General features: G+C 37.2%; 1 protein-coding gene across 1 annotated transcript; it reads left to right on the top strand.

Moving 5' to 3' along the window:
- Positions 1–1,742: 1,742 nt before the first annotated feature.
- LOC6565227 lies at positions 1,743–18,494 on the top strand. Its single transcript, XM_001991196.3, has 9 exons — positions 1,743–1,825; positions 7,885–8,630; positions 11,141–11,237; positions 11,304–12,219; positions 12,285–12,794; positions 13,649–13,924; positions 14,729–14,881; positions 16,765–17,811; positions 17,888–18,494. Exons 2-9 carry the CDS (start codon positions 8,076–8,078, stop codon positions 17,946–17,948), a joined length of 3,615 nt encoding a protein of 1,204 aa, XP_001991232.2. The 5' UTR covers positions 1,743–1,825; positions 7,885–8,075; the 3' UTR covers positions 17,949–18,494.
- The last annotated feature ends 515 nt before the right edge of the window (positions 18,495–19,009 follow it).

Here is a 19,009-nt window from a genome sequence, read left to right as displayed (position 1 = left end):
TTCCAAATCGGAAGGATTTAGCTCTTAGTCTCTAATTAATCGATTCGACTTTTGATGCTGATTTATGTATTTTCATTATGGGGAATAAGTACTTTATAAATATACGTAGCTTATGGTGCTGATCTATCTGCCCTTTTCATAATTTTACTCAACGGCACTATACCCATTCATAAATTTGTACTGGACTCATTGTAGAAAATGGTCATACCTTTGCTGCAACGGGTAAAGAACCTTCTTATTAATAGAGCGTATTCATAAATCGGAATGTTGTGCTTTTCTAAGAAACTTGTTTATTGCACGCATCCACGATTTCGTCCGCGAGTTGATCGACTGACTTCCCAGAAATCAAATTTTTGTTCTTCTAAAAATAACAGTTTGCAAAAAATAAATATATTTCTGCAAAATTGAAGCAAAAAACATTTGTAATTTAAAGATTTTTAATTTTTTGTGTCTTTAGAAATAATGAAAAAAAAAAAATAGAAAAAACGTTATAGTTTTGAAATCGCTTTTCTGGTCGATTTCGCAAAAAGTATGTCGAGTTTACATGCAAAAACAGTTTTTTGCACACATACACAAATAAAAGAAATAATTTTTCAAAAAAATGTATTTAGTTAAATCATTAAAATTATCGCATCTGAAATGGTTGTGTTTCAACTTTTAGAGCAAAACATGCAAGCCCATATTCTGTAGCTACATTCCTTTAAATAATTCTCTCTTTGACAAATAATTCACGGATTTTTGGATTTTCGGAAAGTTGCAAAGATTTTAATGTGTCTCTTAATTTAGACAAGCAAAATAAATGAAATCAGACAAATGTGTGTGGCAATATCATTTCGGCTATCATTATATAAAATGCGTTCACATTCATTTCCACATGTTTGTTATTACCCTTTTACCTATTATGGGCACAGAATATAAACATTCAGAAGCAAGAACATTGAAATCATGTGGTTTTTTCTTCTTTTTTTTTCCGTGGAAAATTGGCTGACAGCCGCCCTAATCGAAAAACTAAATAGAAAGTCAGAGAGTGCAGTTGTTGCGATGCGACGGCGCAATAGAGCAGCTACACGCAAAATTCATTCATACTAAAGCAGCTGCTCTCTTGCAAAGGTGCTCCGATTCGGGTTTGCACCCGTGCTCTTGGTCTTGCTTCCATCATGGAGCAGCCGTTTAAACATTCCACCAGTGGTTTGGGTGCTCAGATATCAAAAATCGCTCTGAAATTGCTTACATTTCTCTCAATGGCACCACTCTTTCTCTCTCTCTCTCTCTGCCCCTCTCTATCTATGTATAACTCTCTGAAAAGCGCTGCGCAACTGAGGCAACAGAAGCACAGAAAAATCCATTTTCCACATTTTCTAGCTGCGGACACGGGCTCTGATTGTTGTGTGCGGCGGACGTCCTTGTCCTGTGTACGTTGTTTACTGTCCGCGTAAAAAGAAATACCATCATAAAAATAAGAAGAAAAAAAAACATTTTTCACTTATTCCCTCAACAACTGAAAATTCCAATAAGTAAAGTAAATACATGTCCACAACATACATATGAATGTATGATTTAAACTAAAATTGCAGAGTAAAATACTGCGCAATAAAAAGTGCACAAAATTATTTGACTTTTCTTTTCTGTGAATTTGCAGATTGCTTGTTATTACAAAAAAAAAGAAGATATATATATATATACGTATATATATATATATATGTATATATGTGAAGTGCAGATTTAAAGCAAAAATAAATTGTAATAAATATTTAAAATCAGACAACCGAAGGTGAAATTTAGAAAAGGTGAAATTTCGACACCAAATGAAGCCAGACGCAAAGAGGTAACGAAAAGTGTTTGCATGTGTGAAAGCCAAATGTGTTGATGTGCTAGCAATGACACTGAATTTGTGGTAGAAAATTGTATGCTGGCTGGCTGGCTGGCTGGCAGTTATGAACATATGTATGTATCTATGTATATTTGTAGCAGCCTTGTGGATTGGATTGACATATCTCTTTAATGTTTACCAAGATAACTTTTTCTTCTACACATTCATTTTATATCATTGAATAACAAAAGGGAATCCGTGTGGTGGATGCATTTTTTTCATTTCGTTTCGTTTCGCTTCGTTTTATTTTATATTATTCATGTTGCATACATTATTTTTCAAGATTTGAAAGATTGCTAAGGCTTTTTACTAAGCACATCCGAAGTTAAGTTATATTTTCGATTTTCATTCTACGATCAACCATATGTATGCATCTATGTTAAATTTCCATGAAGCATCGCCAACCACCACACCGCACCACTCCATTCCACTCCACCCCTGCCCACAAACACACACATTGTGTATGACCTTGCCTTACTCATTTTAAATGGGTAAAAAGCGTATAATAAAGTTGCTCAAACGTAAGAAAATGTATAAAAGGCAGAATAATTAATTAATACGAATCTGTAATGCGAGGGCAATTTAGAGCAGACTCTTCTAGCGATGGCACTCTTATTTATAATTTTTTAGTTTGTGTATTGATTGTGGCAAAATATTTGTTATTGCTCTTTGTTATTCTCATTTTGCTGACGACAAGGTCAGCGCATACGGGGTAGTTTGATAAGTTAGTGACTTTTCGGATAACAGATATTTTCGGCAAGCCAAAATACAGCAGTGCTCTACAATTTTGCGCTTTCGAAAATATAAACTAGTTTTCTGTTAGGTGCTCTGCAAATCATAAAATGTTGATATCGATCCCAGCAACAGATTGTTTTAATACAAATTGAAATTTCTCAAAAAGGGTATAATGAAGTCGTGCAAATAATAAATAATGTATGGCATCTTCGAGCCGGCAAATCTTAGCAACCGATTCCACATAGCTATAGCCATATCCGACTGTCTGTTCCTTCGTCCTAATGCCTAATGCCGCCTTTTTCCGATTCAATATAATTATTATGTTATATAATACTTCTTGCCAATACATTGATCAACTGTAAGAATTATATAAATAACGGTTAAGAAATAAATAAGTTGTATTTCATATTAAACAAACCATATAAAGCGTGACACTTGAATTTAACAAGTGTTGAGAGTATTTGGGCTGTGAAATCGACAACATCTTCCAAAATTGAAAGGTGCATTTTAAATGTGAGCTAATTCATATCATGTTCAAGTCCAAATCTCCACAAATCACGTAAGCCAATATTTCTAAATAGATCTCACGTGAAGATAACATATAATCGCAACAATTTTAGTATACAAAATGTCCTTGCCCCACATGTCGTGAGAACCTATACCTTATACATTTTGAAGCTAGCGTTTCCAAATCTCAGTGGTAATTTACTGACAACCCCTTTCGCAAGATGCATCTTTACCCCCTGATATCAGCTGGTGTTATACTGGTACAGAGTATTCCGTAGTCGATAACGTCTAAGAGTAACGTTCTCACTTGTTATATCATCAGAATTTCGTTTGTTTCATCACTGGCCGAGTCGATATAGTCATGTCCGCGTGCCCTTATATCAGTTTATATGCGAATTAATCCATCAGCTTTAAATCTATCTTGATTAAACTGTAGAACCGTATTCCTATAACCTATAGCTATCTTAGCATTTGAAAGATACACTCTCATTTAGGAAATCGCTATAGGTAGAGTTATACAATCACAATTTTTATTGTAAAATTGTATCCGGCTCAAGTATATATATATTATTGATCAGCATTAAAAGCTGAACTTATACATATCCATGTTCGTCTGTCTATCTGTCCATTTGCCTGGACGATCGTCGGATTTTCTTTTTTATTCGTAAAAATATTAACATCGTTGTTTTCAAATTTCTGAAAATCCATTACCAAGAAAACGGTTGCAAAGATCGTTATGCAATTGAAAACAGGATATGAACACAAGCAAGATACGTTAAATAAAAATATGGTATTCAAAATATTAAAGTAAATAAAATATTAATCAAAATACTGACGAAAATGCATACAAAAGGCTAAGATTTCGATGATGCAACGTATTTTATTCATTTAATGAATTTAATGAATTACGCATTTATTTTCTGGTGGTAACAGTGACAAAATTAGAAATTATTTTTGCTTAAAACTATTCGACAAATAGTAGCTGCAGCTATATGGCAATCACCTCCACTACTCTGTAAGGCGACGCCGATCGTCTCGCACAGCTGCCTGTTTTGTAGTTCTTGGAATTCCACAAGCACAGTTTGACTTCGAAGTAGCTCAATACTGTTAACGAGTTTCATTACTTTGTAAAATATAGTTAGTAATTAGTAAATAAAACTAAGCATCGCTGGACAAGTCATATACGACCAAATGAAAGGTGCACTACAAATTAAGTGCATTACTAACTGGAGCTTAAGATCCGAAATGGGTTATGGATAGCATAGTTTGTATTACAAATTTGAAGAGAAAGAGGTAAAAAAAATCCTTATACTCCCAATCTGGACTGCCAAACGAACTAATTTTTAGTATTCCCGTCTAGGCTGAGAAAGGCAAATAACAGAAATGGTTTTGTGCACATTCTATTTAGTCATGATGCACATTGTGAAATTTACGAATATAACGCACAAGTGTTATATAAATAATTTTAGTAACATAGCGATATTCAGATTCTTTCGACCAGTGCTTAATGAAACCCAAGCCATTATCAAACTAAAGTTTATGATCTAAAATAGAATACCCAAATCATAAACACGTTTTATGCAATCAAGTTGTTTGACATGAAGAAAATAATTATTGAAAAGCGCTTTCGCTTAGAAGAAGACATTAATTTACTTTTGCTTAATGTTAAAGTAACTTTTGCAAACTTCCAAGATCAGTTTGTAAGCTTTGATCGGAAAAAGAGTTAGTAGTCCACAGGAAAAGCCTTACATTATCAGCAAACATCTGGCTTATCACGGAAGGAAGGACATTTATGAACAAGTTAAATAAAAAAGGGGACACGGTACCAGGGGGATTTTCTTGCGGTATTTTGGAGGTGACCTCAAATAATATGTAATATCTATATGTGCATATAATCAATTAATCAATTTAAGCTGAAAACTAACCAAATTTGGATCTTATGTAGCCGTCTGGCGGGTAAATGGCTAGCAGCTTGCCATTAATATTTGTTCGCCGAGATGGTTGATATTTGTTTCGGTATTTAGACACGAGCACAATTCTTAAGCGTGTTGGCTAGAATATCTTATGAAAGGGTTCAATATATCTTCTAAGCGAGCCCTGTTGGGTTAATCCTACACTGGGGAAGTGTAAATAAATAAAACCTATACATTGGAAAAATATATTACTGGCAATATCCTTCAAGCAACAGAGAAATATCCGCCTTGTGATTTATCTTGGTACTGTGTATTTCAATCGGTCGAATGCGAGGTTATAATTTGTGGGATCGAGATGGGCGTGTACATTTACTGCTGCATAATATAACTACTCTGTACACCAAAAATTAAATCTTAACATATTTACTCCGGTCAGCAAGGGTCTGTTATTTATTTTTTTTTGTCTAATAATAAAATGTTTTAATTAAATTCTTTAAATTTGTTTGTTTTCGATCAGTCCTTGATAAAATCTGTTGCATGCGACAATCTTCAATGCAGTGGTTTTCAGTCATGCGTCTGTCGTGAATGTTCCGGTTGACGGAAATATAACATTTTGAGAGATCTTCCTGATCTTCGGCAGAATATCTGTGAAGAAACCGGTGTCGTAAAATTTACTCTGGTTTCAAAAGTTTCTAACAGATGAGGAGCTACACAAAGATGTTGATGGAGAAATTGATAAAACCATTTATCTCACACAATGTAAAAAATGATATACACTCGCTTGCTGCAAGCCGGTGACCTCAGTTCTCGACTAGAGCATTCTTACTTGCTTAATACTGATTAATACCCCAACAGGATAATTGATAAATATGTTGTTGGTTGTTAGGTTAGTTTGAAGCGGTAACAGGTTGGTGTGAGACTGAATAAGGCGTTCTTGCGGTGTCGCAATCTTTGTGTCCTGGGATCCACAGAACTCTTCTTTGGGAAAGGGTTTTGAAAGAAGACTGTTAAAGTACGGAAAGTGATCTCGATTCAAGTTTAGAGAGATAATCAAAACCAATGGCACATATCCGATGGGTGTACTAACTAAATTATAGAGATACTAACTATAATAATGGAGGGCTGTTATTTGGGGTGGATGAACCGATATTGGGGAAACGAAGACAGTTATCGATGGAATAACATATGTAGACTCTGCACGTAGTATACAAGAAATGACCAAACTTTTTTCGAAGATTGGCGCGACACGCCCACTGTGCTCTGTTAAATCGATAAAATCTCAGTATTATCGTACATGCCATTTTTTCGAAATGCACTTTTGATGCCAATTTGTTTAACACTTCAATGTGCATTACCTGGTAAAAGTTGTAGCTTAAACCCCTATAATTATGCTAAAAACTGAATGCGTATTGTGACGTATGCTACAATTTTTTCATGTGCCCGAAATTATCTTATATGCCATACAAAAATATTTTACATAAAGCAGTTGTTGATAAAAAATGTTTTTGATTTCAATTAGTTTTTTTACGGAAAATTCTTAACTTTTAACAGGAAATCTGTTAAGGATGCGATAACGATAGTTTCGCGCAAGGAGTTCGATAAATTTCGAAGTTTATTTGGATATTTAATATAAAAACTGTAAATATAAAAATAATTTGCAAATATACACAGTAAATTTGCAATTATTTGCTTATTATTATTGTAGAGAGATTGCAAGGAATTAATATGCTTAGTCCAGCTGTGCATGTGAATTGCAAAATAACCAACAGATAATTCAAGAGAGACGAGTACAACACAGCCGTTAACGGCAACGGTAGCAGGAAACCTCCTGCACAATCGGAAACTCATTTGCCAACAGTTTGAAACGAACTTCCTGTCTAACAACGGCGCCGTTATTCAGACAACACAACACTGACATCAGCAGCATAGCCTGCGACCGTTAAAAACACCTATTTCAATGCAGGAGAGATAATCAATATTGAGCCAGACACATTAAACGTGTATTTATCCAAAGTTAACTTATCTTAGTGCGTCAACCGTTGCTTTTAAGAGAAAGTAACAGACCAATTTTTGGAATAGCAATAGCAGTTCTAGATCTATATTGTTCTAATGCGACGGATCAGATTATAAGATCCATAAGTTTTGTAGAATGTCCTGAAATATTGTTGTAGACCTGAAATATAGAATACATATTCCACACGTTTATTACCCTGCCCTGTTTGAAAAAAATTAACGAAAATCAAAACTTAGTTTTGAAATTCGATTTCTAGAAAACTTCTCTTTAAATACGTCTCACTGCCAAAGCTAAAGCTTAAATGACAGAAATGCAAATCCATGAATATTGGGCAGAATCATTATATACTTCGAATCATTATATACCGAAGGCATAAGACTATAACGTTAGTCTGTTTGTTCGTGCGAGCGCAATTATGCTCGTCACCCTTACAGTTGGACACTTGAAACTCGCATGTGACCGCGTCAGACATTGTTAGAAAATCGATAAGACCACATATCTGTGCTAACTTTAAAGCTAAAGTCATCACAATTTGGTTAATTTCTTGTTAGCGACGTCCTTCAAAGATCAGCACCTATTATGTCCACCTCCATAATTCCATAAATCGGCATAACACTGGTTATCCGAGTCGTCCACAACTACAACGTTCGCACTTTGTTTTTCTCCATGAAGGAAGTTCAATTTTACAATAGGAATATTTAATTGTCAGATAGATTTTTCTGAAAGATCGGCATATATATTTAAAAACTATGTGATTAGCTTGGGATATCGTTTCGGGATTTGAACAAAACATTTTTATCACTTCATATTTATAATATTTAAGATCTTTTATCTTCTATTTGTAGCAAAGATTTGCATGCACAAGGATGTGATGACCATCGGGTAGATGCACCAAGCATCTAACTAATCAGCACAAAGTAAAGTGGCTTGATTACAGGCCAGGAAGCAACAACATCAATTTTATCGTGATTTGATTGAGGAAAGGCTCTCACCGCAAAATCTAAGATCGATTCATCTGTAGATTTGCGGCACCGTCATGGAGCCGCCTGGCGGACTGCCACCAGATCGAGATCAGCAGTTAGTTTTGCGCAATCTGGTTAATGCAACACCGTCAACGTCGGCAACAGTGCAGCAGGCACAATCACAACCGCTGCCACCTGAACAATTGGTACAAATACCGCAATGCGTCAAGCCAACAACTTTGAGCCTACAACCACTGATTGCGCCGCAGGCGACAGCTCAGCTTTTTCCTTCTACACAAATAAACAACAATCTGGGGACTATTGCAACATTAACTAGCTATGCCGGTGGTCATAGTGGAAGCAGTCCTGCTCTTGCCTCCGCAGCAACTACAATAAATGCCGCCACGCAGGCGGCAACTGCCTTCAGTGGCAGCTCAATGGGACATCATCATCCGCAGCACCACCACCATTTGCACCAGCATCAGGCTGCGAGTGTAGGATCAAATGCTTCCCAACACCATCACCACCAAGGCTCTGCATCCACTGCGCCCATATCTGCTGGTGCCCCCATCCAACAGCCTGCACAGCAAACCATTGACAAGCTCTCCCGTCCAATGGCATTTGATAAGGTGAGTAAGACCCCCCAGTAATGGGAAGGTGAACTTGAAATTGAAATCTAAGTTATTGCTCGATGACCTTCTACTACTCCTAGAGTCTATAGCAGAGCATAGAGAGTTGTACGTAAAACATCAAAATGTGTATTCATAGAATTGAAGAATTCAATCTTGAAGTAACGCATTAGCACTCTTGGAATAAATCTATGTACATTGTTTTTGTTTTAAAGTTTAAAAGACTTCTTATATAATATCTGTGAGAAGCAATCATTGTAATTATTGCAAGGGCATGAGTGTTGGTCATGCCTCGATTGCCATTTGTGGCAGTGGAAATGGTCACGGCAGACATTTTTTGAACAATCTTAGGACGGCACATTGCACAAATCCAATATTCTCTTCTATACTCATAAGAAAGTCGCCCCGAAATTTTAGAAAACCTGAATTTTTAGTAAGTACATTTCCAAAACATTTGTTGTGCCATTCAAAAACCCAGTGCTTAAATTCTTAATTCTCCGGTTTATTTTTTAATATATTTTTTTAAAGTTTATAACAAAAATTTCTAGGCTGCATTCATTTTCTTCTATATTTTACGATTATAAATATTGAGATATTTACAATTGAATTTAATCTTGTCAACCATCGTTTGCAAGTTTCCAACTGAGCCATATCCCTATAGCAATAGATTATAAACCTCTGGAGGAAATGTTTCATATTTTTAGCAACATTTTGGCTCTAAAATATTCAAAACATCGATTTTTTAGAACTCAAAAATCCAAAAAAAAAAAAAAAAAAATTATTGGAGATTATCTATTATGGGCAAGTTTAAATAATATTAATAATTATTTCGTAAATTTGCAGTTACTTTTATTAACCATAATTATTTTCTGGATGTTATTGAAGGTTTTGTGAATGTAGGTTTCAGATTGTAAACACGTCGGACATAACCGACTGCGAAATACTCTTATATCAATAAGTAATACCATCTGATAACAGGTGCTTAGTGGTAAAGGTCAAAATAAATTAGCCTTTTTTATTCAAGTAATTTTCGTGAAGCCAGGATATGGTTTCGATCTGATTGGAAGACGATACAAACAAAACCAGTGTGTAATATTGATTTATTTGAAAGGGCAACTTGCGGCTTCGTCAATTGGACTATAAGTAACGTAAAATGTATAAGGAGAAATATAATTAAATTAAAATAAAAGAATGCCACTCGGCTGGCCAGTGCCGGTAACCAAAAATACGTATGCGCCTCGCGCAGACGCTGGAATTACCCAGCGGGTATTTCGCATCAAAACGTCACAGACCGCCCCAGTCGGCATGGATTCCCGTGGAATACCCGGTGTCCGCATATTCTAACAATAGTGTCTGCTAGTAACTAAGTAATCAATACAAACTACAATAAAATTTATTGATTGCTTAGTGCTAATATGTAATTTGCAGTACCCACAAATCATTTAAATCGTCAATGTACCTCTTAAACTTTGTGCCACTAGCACTACGAAAGATATTTGTTTATTATTAAAATCTTCCTACCATTTAGAGATGTAAAGAATTCCACAATTATCGGTCGTAGTTGTGGTCAGGAAATGAAAATATTTGGAAGGCATCAGAGTATTAAAAATGTTACGACAATTTTTAATTCGATACAAACGATGTCCAAATTTGATTTGTTTGCAACACTTGATTTCCCTGTAATATGGAGCATTTTTTTTATCCAACAAAAAAGTCTTTAAAGGGCCAAATTTTAGGTTCAGAACGGGTGTTTCCGGAAAAATGTATATGCCGAAAAGTTGTTATATTTTTTAGAAAAAAATCTCAAAGTATTAGGAAACGATTTCTTAAATCTAGAATGGTGTTGAAAATATGTAAAAGATCAAAACAACATTCCGATTACTAATGTTAATAACAGAAAATATCGATATTGCGTTCGATTCCTTAACTTAAGAATACATTGAATAAAAGTTCTTCTTAGTCTAACCGCCAAACCTAGTGCATCACTTTGCCGCTTTAAGACCCAACAAAGGCTTGCTAAAACGACGATCAAAAAAATTGGGCGGTTTTCTGTATTTTTTTAAAAAATATTTTGTATTATTAATACACTAAGAAACCCATTTGTAATAGCAAGAAATGCAAAAATTAATTTTTAGAAACATCCTTTCCAATATGCACACGAAACAAGATATTTAGCTATCGTTTTATTTAGAGGAAGTCAGGTGGAATCGTAAGTTCTTAAATTGAGTATATGAATTTTATTAGCTATGCAAATTGTATTGTATTTATTTTAAGTCTAAAAATACTAATGTTTATTTATGGGCCACCCTGAAGGATATATGTAATACCTCGCTATATCGTATCGAATTCTCGAATGCTTGAGTAAACAAATTTTAATGCCCGTAGTATACGATTTATAGCCTGCAGTAGTACATAAGCTGCCTACGGTGTTCAACTTATGTTCAATTAAAGCAATTAAATAGAGTATGATTAAAAATGTTATATTACGCTATATTTTGTTTTCATTTCAGATGGAAGTCCTAGTGCGGGAGATGCAGGACCAAGAGCATGGGGTACCAGTGCGTCAGCAAAAGATGTTCCTTACCTCCATCCCTTATGCTTTCATGGGTAATTGAAAGCAATAAAAAAAAAGAGAAGATTACTGAAGAAACTGAAATTTATATCATTTAACAGGGTACGATCTAATTGAGTGGCTTATGGATCGTCTTCAAATAGAGGAATCGGAAGCACTGAATATTGCAAATCAGCTATGCCTCCATGGATACTTTTTTCCCGTCAACGACTCAAAGACCTTGACTGTAAAAGACGATTCATCTCTTTATCGCTTCCAGACACCCTACTACTGGCCCTGGCAGCACAAGGCTCCGGACAATGTGGAGTACGCAATATATTTAGCAAAGCGGTCACTTCGCAATAAGCAGCGTCATGCTTTGGAGGACTACGAGGCTGAGGCTTTGGCCTCTCTGCATAAGAACCTAAAAGGGAAGTGGGACTTCATCTCAATGCAGGCCGAGGAGCAGGTGCGTCTTGCAAAGGAGCGCAAAAAGGGTGAGAAGATCGTTGGCGACTCGCAAGAGCGAGCTTATTGGCGAGTCCACCGACCACCACCCGGTCAATTTACACCCCTCGAGCCGTGCCCGGTCCCTTCACGGGATCGCCAGGGCCAAAAGCCAAATAAAAAGAAGACTGTCGATGATATTCAACGCGAGGTGGAATTTCTGAGCAAATCCTTAAATCGTACACGCATGAAGATGTCACAAGCTTGTGAATCTCTAGTCTGCTACTCGGAGACATTCAACGAGTATGACTTCTTTCTGCAGCCAGCACTGCCCTCCAACCCTTGGGTTACTGAGGATATTGCCTTTTGGCAGCTAAACAGCACTTTTGTTGATATACCAACGGAAAAGCGTGTGAAACGCTGGGCCATTTCGATAGAGGAGCTCGTCTCGGATCCCACAGGCCTGCAGGAATTTACAAACTTTTTAGAGAAAGAGTATTCTCACGAAAATATTCGCTTTTGGATTGCTGTTAATCGTCTCCGACGCTCAGCGCACTCGCAAGTGGCGCGCAAAGTCAACGAGATATTTGAGTGAGAATACATGATTTATTGTAACAGCAAACATATTTTCACTACATTTTATTTTTGCTTCTCAGAGAGTTCCTTAAGCCCGGAGCGCCGTGTGAGATTAACATCGATGGGAAAACCATGGAAAGCGTTCTGCGTGGTCTCAAAAATCCCACGCGCTTCACATTTGACTCCGCCTCAGAGCACATATACATGCTGTTACTGAAAAAAGATTGCTATCCGCGCTTTGTACGTTCCGATTTCTACAAACGTCTTGTGGACAGTGGTATCCAGCCTTCGCACAAGAAACGCTTCTTCAATTTTGGGGGTGTGAGTGGTGCGAAGAAGAAGATGACTGCTGCTCTGTCTAGTCAGCCAAATTTGGGCGAAGCGGCAAGAGGCACTAGTAGCACCGGCACAGCTAGCGGCACTGCATCCATCATCCAAGCACCACCCCCTAATAGCATAGCGCGGCGGCGCGGAAGTGATCGCAGTCTCACTGGCTCGGCTCATGAGCTTGCTGTTGGTGGTGTCACTAAGGATAGTTCCAAAGTCCCGCACTCTCACTCCCAAAATAATCTCAGCGAGATTTCCTACAGGTAAGCCAATGCTATTGATTTTTCTACAATTCGTGTGTCACTGCCAGAATCGCTAAAATGATGTAGCCTCCGCCTTTAAGTTGGTTGTTTCGCAATTTGTGTTTCACGCTCTAAAGCTGTGGGAGACTATCAGTTAAAGTTTGAACTCAGTTGTCACATATTACGACATGTGAATTATTTAAGAGCTGAAGAAGGTCAAGTTTTAAGGTGTTTGAGCCATGTCATAGGAAACTGATAATACCTCGACGAAGTGCAAATCAATAGAATCTATTTATGTTACACAATTTGGATTTTGAAAGTGGTAAGCCATTACCATTCAGAGGTGCCGCAATCTATGCTCGTCAATTTTTATATTAGGAACAGTAGTGATTTAAATATTTACGCACATTTTGCGGGCTATAATAATTAAAATTAAAATAAGTGAGAGTGTTGTAGTCAGGCGTAGCCGACTACAGAATACTCTGATACCATAATCAAAATCCTTGCTGTGACTTTTAAATTTGGTGACTCTAGTTTCAAAATTGCGGGAGATAAAGGTTTTCACAATTTATGGAAGTGGGATGGGCGTGGCCAAGAAATGACGAATCTTACGAGGAGGCGCCTTGTTGTCTAACTTCAAAGTTTGGTACATTTCACTATAATATTGTGAAAAATTTCGGCTACACGAGTACCAGATGATTCCGCAGTTGGTTACGCCCGACTGCAATGATCTAACTTATTTCATTATGCTAGAAGCATCAAAGGTCCAATTTTGTCGAAGTATTTCGATAAATAAAATATTTCATTATTTGTCAAGCAATAAAAATGCTGCATATGCCTTTATTATTATTGTAACAATTGTCTTTTCTACACAGTGAATCTTCGAATATCAAGTTTTCCCAATTAGGGACTACCATAGAGAGCTTGTCAGCTGCTAGAGGCAGTGCCATCTGTCCATGGGATGAGCCGGGCTCAGATGCACTGCCTGCAGCACAGGTAAAGCTGTCTATTTGTCCTTGGGATCAGGATATCGGAACAGCGGACACAGTACAAGCCACATCAGTCACAAATGCTGATTATACTCCAGCTCTGCCTTTACCCTTGTCAACCGGCACTGTCGACGCCAGGGTAGAGCCGCAGCCCCCAACAAGGTAAATAAAACCAATTGACTATGTTCACATTTACGTGGCGAAATTAAATCATGACATTTTCCCATCGATCTTTTGTTTGTAGGGAATAGATGCTGAGTATCAGTTCACACAGGCCAGCTTTAGGCAAAAAGAGTTTCGTGCATATTTCATTGTCATTTTCGGATAAATTGAGCAAGGGTGCATTTTTTATTTCTTATCGATATTCTCGATGCTAATGTCCTCCAAATTTCGGCATATGTATATATCGACGGGCCGCGTTGATCACTACCCCATCCAACCACTCGGCCGATAAGAATTGGAAATGACCATATCATTTAAAGATTTCGGTTAGCATCCCCAGATACAGGTAACTGCTCATAAAGATAAAAAAGAAATAAATAAATATAAACGACAATTCCCGCAATCAAATTCATCAAAATTTGTATACAATATAGTGCAAATCGGGCTCTTGAGATGTCCTTCAAGATAGATGGATAGATGTAAATGGAGTTACCAATTTTTCAAGTATTCTGAACTCATCTACAACCAATTAAGACCCACTGTCACCAAATCTAAAAGGTTGATCATTGGCAACATTTTTCAGTGCTCATAGTTCATTCCACCAGTTACCAGCTGTCATTGCACTAAAAATACGAGCAGTTATTTTGATTTATTGTACAACCAATGTTAGTTACTTAGCAGATGGTAATCAACATCCAGAAATGTCGTGTCAAAGCAGCAGCAAATTGATGAAAAGAACGTCATGATTAATGTTCTTCGTGGGAATGCGGATTAACAAACAATCTAATGTACTGATTTTTACAGCACTTGTCCACAAGTCTGTGATGTGTCTGAACGCATGCAACGCAACTTAGGCTTGCGACATCAAAATACTGTAGACAGCGGAGTGGCGGGTATGAAGAGTTTAATGCCCAACCAAACCGAACAACGGCGCGCCTCCGTTTCATTTACACCCAGGTATCCCACCGCATACTTTAAGAAATATATGTTGTGATTAAAATATAAAATCTTATCTATCTATATACATAAACAAGTAAGATCGGTATCTTAGGCACACCGAAGATTACATACACTTGTTAACCTGCTGACATCTGTCATTTATTTTGAATTCGGAGTTGGAAATATTTTTGTTGTCCTCTAATAATTTTTGTTGACATGATTATTCGAGTTCGACTATTGATTTAATTGTGAAAGATCGCGATTCTTGCTAACAACCAAAAAAACACCCATCAGACTCAGGAAGTCTCTGCACACTCGGCACCGGAACAAATGATCTAGTTTGAGTAGTTACAAGGATATGAAAGGGATGAATGAAAAACATGTGTATGAACTTTAATGAATAAATTTGTAATGAATTGAACATTTTTTTGTAAATTGAACTGTACGGCAAAGTAAAGAGGTGAGCACGTCTACCGCTCTGACCTTGTCATCCGCACCTGGGCAAGTGAATTGGACACGGCCAAGACGCCACTCATTGTCACGCGTTGTCTTTATAACTACGAACATATCACCTATTTGGCGATGAGGGCCAATAAATGCAGAAGATCCTCCGGAATTGGAGGGTCTTCAATTGAGGCAAGCATCGATTTATGCTAGGAAGGTGGAGAGCTCCTTGGACTCGAACGAAAGCGTTGTGTAGCTTTTTCCACCTTCTGGTGATTATGTTTGGAGACGATTCCAAGAATTCTCGAGATAATATACTTGATGGTCCAACAAATGTCTTGCCATGATCATGGTACTTAAGACATCCTTGTAGAGCTACAAGCCGACAAAAGGCAAGTAGGAATCTTTCAGCTGTTAGGTCGGATGTGACTTCCAAGTAGATTGCCTTCGTGTTGAAGTACACGAAGACAGAAACATATCCTTTCGAGTTAAGGCAGGCGCGACCAATTTATTTTTTCACATGATCAGCATCCAGTGAAATCGACTCTTGTATTAGTAAAGTGGCAGGTCTCTCCATAGGCAACTCGCCCCTGAGTTTGGATCAGACAAGCCTTGCTTGAGCTAATGGTAAACATAACCAAAAGCTTTATCTTGCGGATCGAGAACTTGCGCAGACCTCTTCCGACAGTGCTTCAAAAGGCGGGAAACAAACAATATTACTCGCAGTGCTTTATCAAACTGAGAGAAGCGTTTCTAAAACGTTATGTGGGGAACAACGTTGATCATTGATCACGTGGTGATTATAACTGCTGTGGACTATGTCATTACAACGTGTTGTTTATTTGATCCTTCTGCTTGCAATAACAGCAGAATTGTCTTCGGATTTGACATGAGACCATTTTTAAAATCAATTATCTCCGTAATCTTGGAATTGGTCACACTTCTGTGCAGGCAGTTGTGGAAGGAGTCCACCCGAAAGTTCAGCGAGGAACGGGAAGCGGATAGCGATTGAACCGGTGCTACTCGGGTTTTGGCAGTGAGAAGATGGATTTATTAAGGGTAGCACCTCTCATTTTGTAAAGCTTGTGGCAATTACAATGGTATGAGCCTGCCATCCTGGCGTTTTAAGCAGTGCTATAATCTTCCATTTCTAGGAAATCCGCACACTGCAAATGAGAAGAGAAGAATGAAAAGAAAAAAAATTGGTGGTCAATTTGCGAGAGCCGGCGCTGTCCAGCTCCGCTCAAAGTTCCTCAATGGACGCTGGCGAGCTTTCTCGTGTGTGCATCGAGTCATCAACATACATAAAATTATTATATTCAATTATAAATTATAATAGAATTCAGATGTGAGCAGGTCTCTAATGTATATGAAATACTAAATACTTGTAATTTTTGCTTGTTGCCAGTCAAATGTAATTTTCTTACAAACGATCTTACGTTATTCTTTTTTAACAGCACCTGGGAATATCAAACTGGTCGCAATAATTGCCCATCGATTACAAATTCACCCGTTGTTATCAGCTACCCACAATTGGAGGCGCAACCTGTCTGTGCTGCTAGTGACAGCAGCAGTGCCGTCATTACTAAAAATTTGCCCGCTGTCAGTGATACGGAAGCCGAGCTTGAAGATGAGCCCATCAAATTGTTACCATCTCAACAAAGTAGTGAGGTATCTGGATCTGAAATGCTTTTGTTGGTCTCGCCAGAGCTATCGGAAATAAAGCCGCCCACCACCAACGTCACGTCGCCATCAAAAGAGGGTGCACTTGTTAAACAAGGAGATGTCATTAGCCAACAATTGGCTACAAGTACGCCCATGGTGCCATTGCCCAATGAAAGTCCCACTGCCAACCTCTGCACGGAGCGGCAATTAGAGTCTGACTTGCTTGTTGTCAAAGAAGTATTAATCGAGCTGATCGAGCCTCACGCCTACAACAACTATGACATGCAACTCGAGTTGGTCGTCAATGTGACGTCAGCCACTGAAATGCAGAAGGCAGTTGATCCCACAAAAAATGAACAGCTTCAGGGCGAGTCGCAGGTTAAGACACTGACAGGGACTCAAATCAATACCGAAAATGAATTTGAAAGTCATGTGCCGGAAAGTGTTGAGGCCGAGCTATCGCCCACCACTGATGAATACCAGGAAGAAATGCATTTTGGTGAGGATAGTAAGGATGCTGTCTACGATTACGATATTACTGACACGGATAGACATCTAGAATATATACCGCCGGCGCCAACACCGGCACCCTCAATGGCTCCACTCGCCGTACTGGACATAGACACAGTGGACGATGAACTCTTTGATGAATCGACAGTCGTCAGAACACAAACGCCAGCACTTAGTATTGATGAACAGCATCGACGGCGCAAGAAACGCAACTCGGACGTAAAAAAAAACAGCTCGCTCGATGATCAAGATAAAGGCAATGAGGAGGCCAGTGGCTCGGCGCAAGCAGCTACGGATGAGCACAATGCCGTATGTCCATGGGAAGACCAGTAAGTTAATTATATATATGTACATTTTACATGAAATCGCTTCACTAACTGCTTATTATTCTATGTGTGTCCATAGGAACGTCAGCACCAGCGATGACACTTTTGTGAAAACATACGCTACGTTGGGGTACTTATGAATAAAGCCAAATATTTTTAAATTATTGGCCAGCAAGCTTCTAAGAAAAAAGCAGAACAAGAAATAAGCTCCATTTTACTTAAGTAACTTAGTGTATTTGGTATTACAATACATTAAGCATGTATACAAATTATTAAATAATTCGGTATATTCGCATAAATTCAAACGTGGTTATGATAATTTCTGTGTAAATGTATGGATATGATAAACTTATAATCGCTTCTCATATTCAACTTATATATACAACCAGTTGCAAAGTTTGTTTAGCCGCAAAAACATAATACTTATTATTACTGAGAAAAAAACGCTTGTAAATCGAAGTATTTTATTTATTGCCTTGAAAAAAATTGAATTACGAATAATGTTTCTAAAATTATAAACAATAAAATTATTAATAGTTATAAAAAAAAAAGAAAAACAATTTTAAAAATAACAGTAATCTTCAGATAATAAGCCCTTGGAGACATATACATATAACGGATACACTATTTAATGTTCTGATCTTCGACATGCAACGGCTTTCCCTATAAAAACAAAAAAAAAAAAAAAAAAAAAAAAATCCAACTTCGACCGATTGTATGTATTATAAAAATGTATGTTCGAGTACTCAGATGTGAAGAATATGTTAACGCGATATGCATATAATACAAATCTTTAACTTTGAAGTATGGGTATGTACTTTTGAGAGCTGCTTAACAAATTAGTATCAGAGCAATTTTCAAGATACGACAAAAAATTAGGGATCGTAATCATTATATTATTTATATTATAAAATTAAACATCAAATGTTTTTTTATTTTAAATTTGGTCTATTTGTTTACAGAATAATGATCATTTTTGGGTTCAAGTTGAGTTTTATTTCTTCAATCAGAAAATAATCGTTTTACCTGAGTTGAAAAAATCAAGATGTAATCATTACCACTGTGGAACATGCACGAAAATCAAAAAATCAAAAATCAATGTGGATACGCAAAGACTATCCAAATAGACACCTACTGGTATAATTATTTTATTTGTGCGGCTAATGTAAGTGGATAATTAAATAAAGTTTTGAAAAAAAAT

The sequence above is a fragment of the Drosophila grimshawi genome, unplaced genomic scaffold (genome assembly GCF_018153295.1).
Source record: "Drosophila grimshawi isolate 15287-2541.00 unplaced genomic scaffold, ASM1815329v1 contig_848, whole genome shotgun sequence".
Lineage (NCBI taxonomy): Eukaryota > Metazoa > Arthropoda > Insecta > Diptera > Drosophilidae > Drosophila > Drosophila grimshawi.
This window is presented reverse-complemented; position numbering and strand designations above follow the sequence as displayed.

Bases quoted from the DNA above. Each gene is read 5' to 3' on its own strand.
- LOC6565227 (XM_001991196.3), top strand. From the start codon at position 8,076: ATGGAGCCGCCTGGCGGACTGCCACCAGATCGAGATCAGCAGTTAGTT. The intron at 8,631-11,140 runs GTGAGTAAGACC...TTTTCATTTCAG, and splicing joins GTCCAATGGCATTTGATAAG to ATGGAAGTCCTAGTGCGGGA. The intron at 12,220-12,284 runs GTGAGAATACAT...TTTGCTTCTCAG, and splicing joins AAAGTCAACGAGATATTTGA to AGAGTTCCTTAAGCCCGGAG.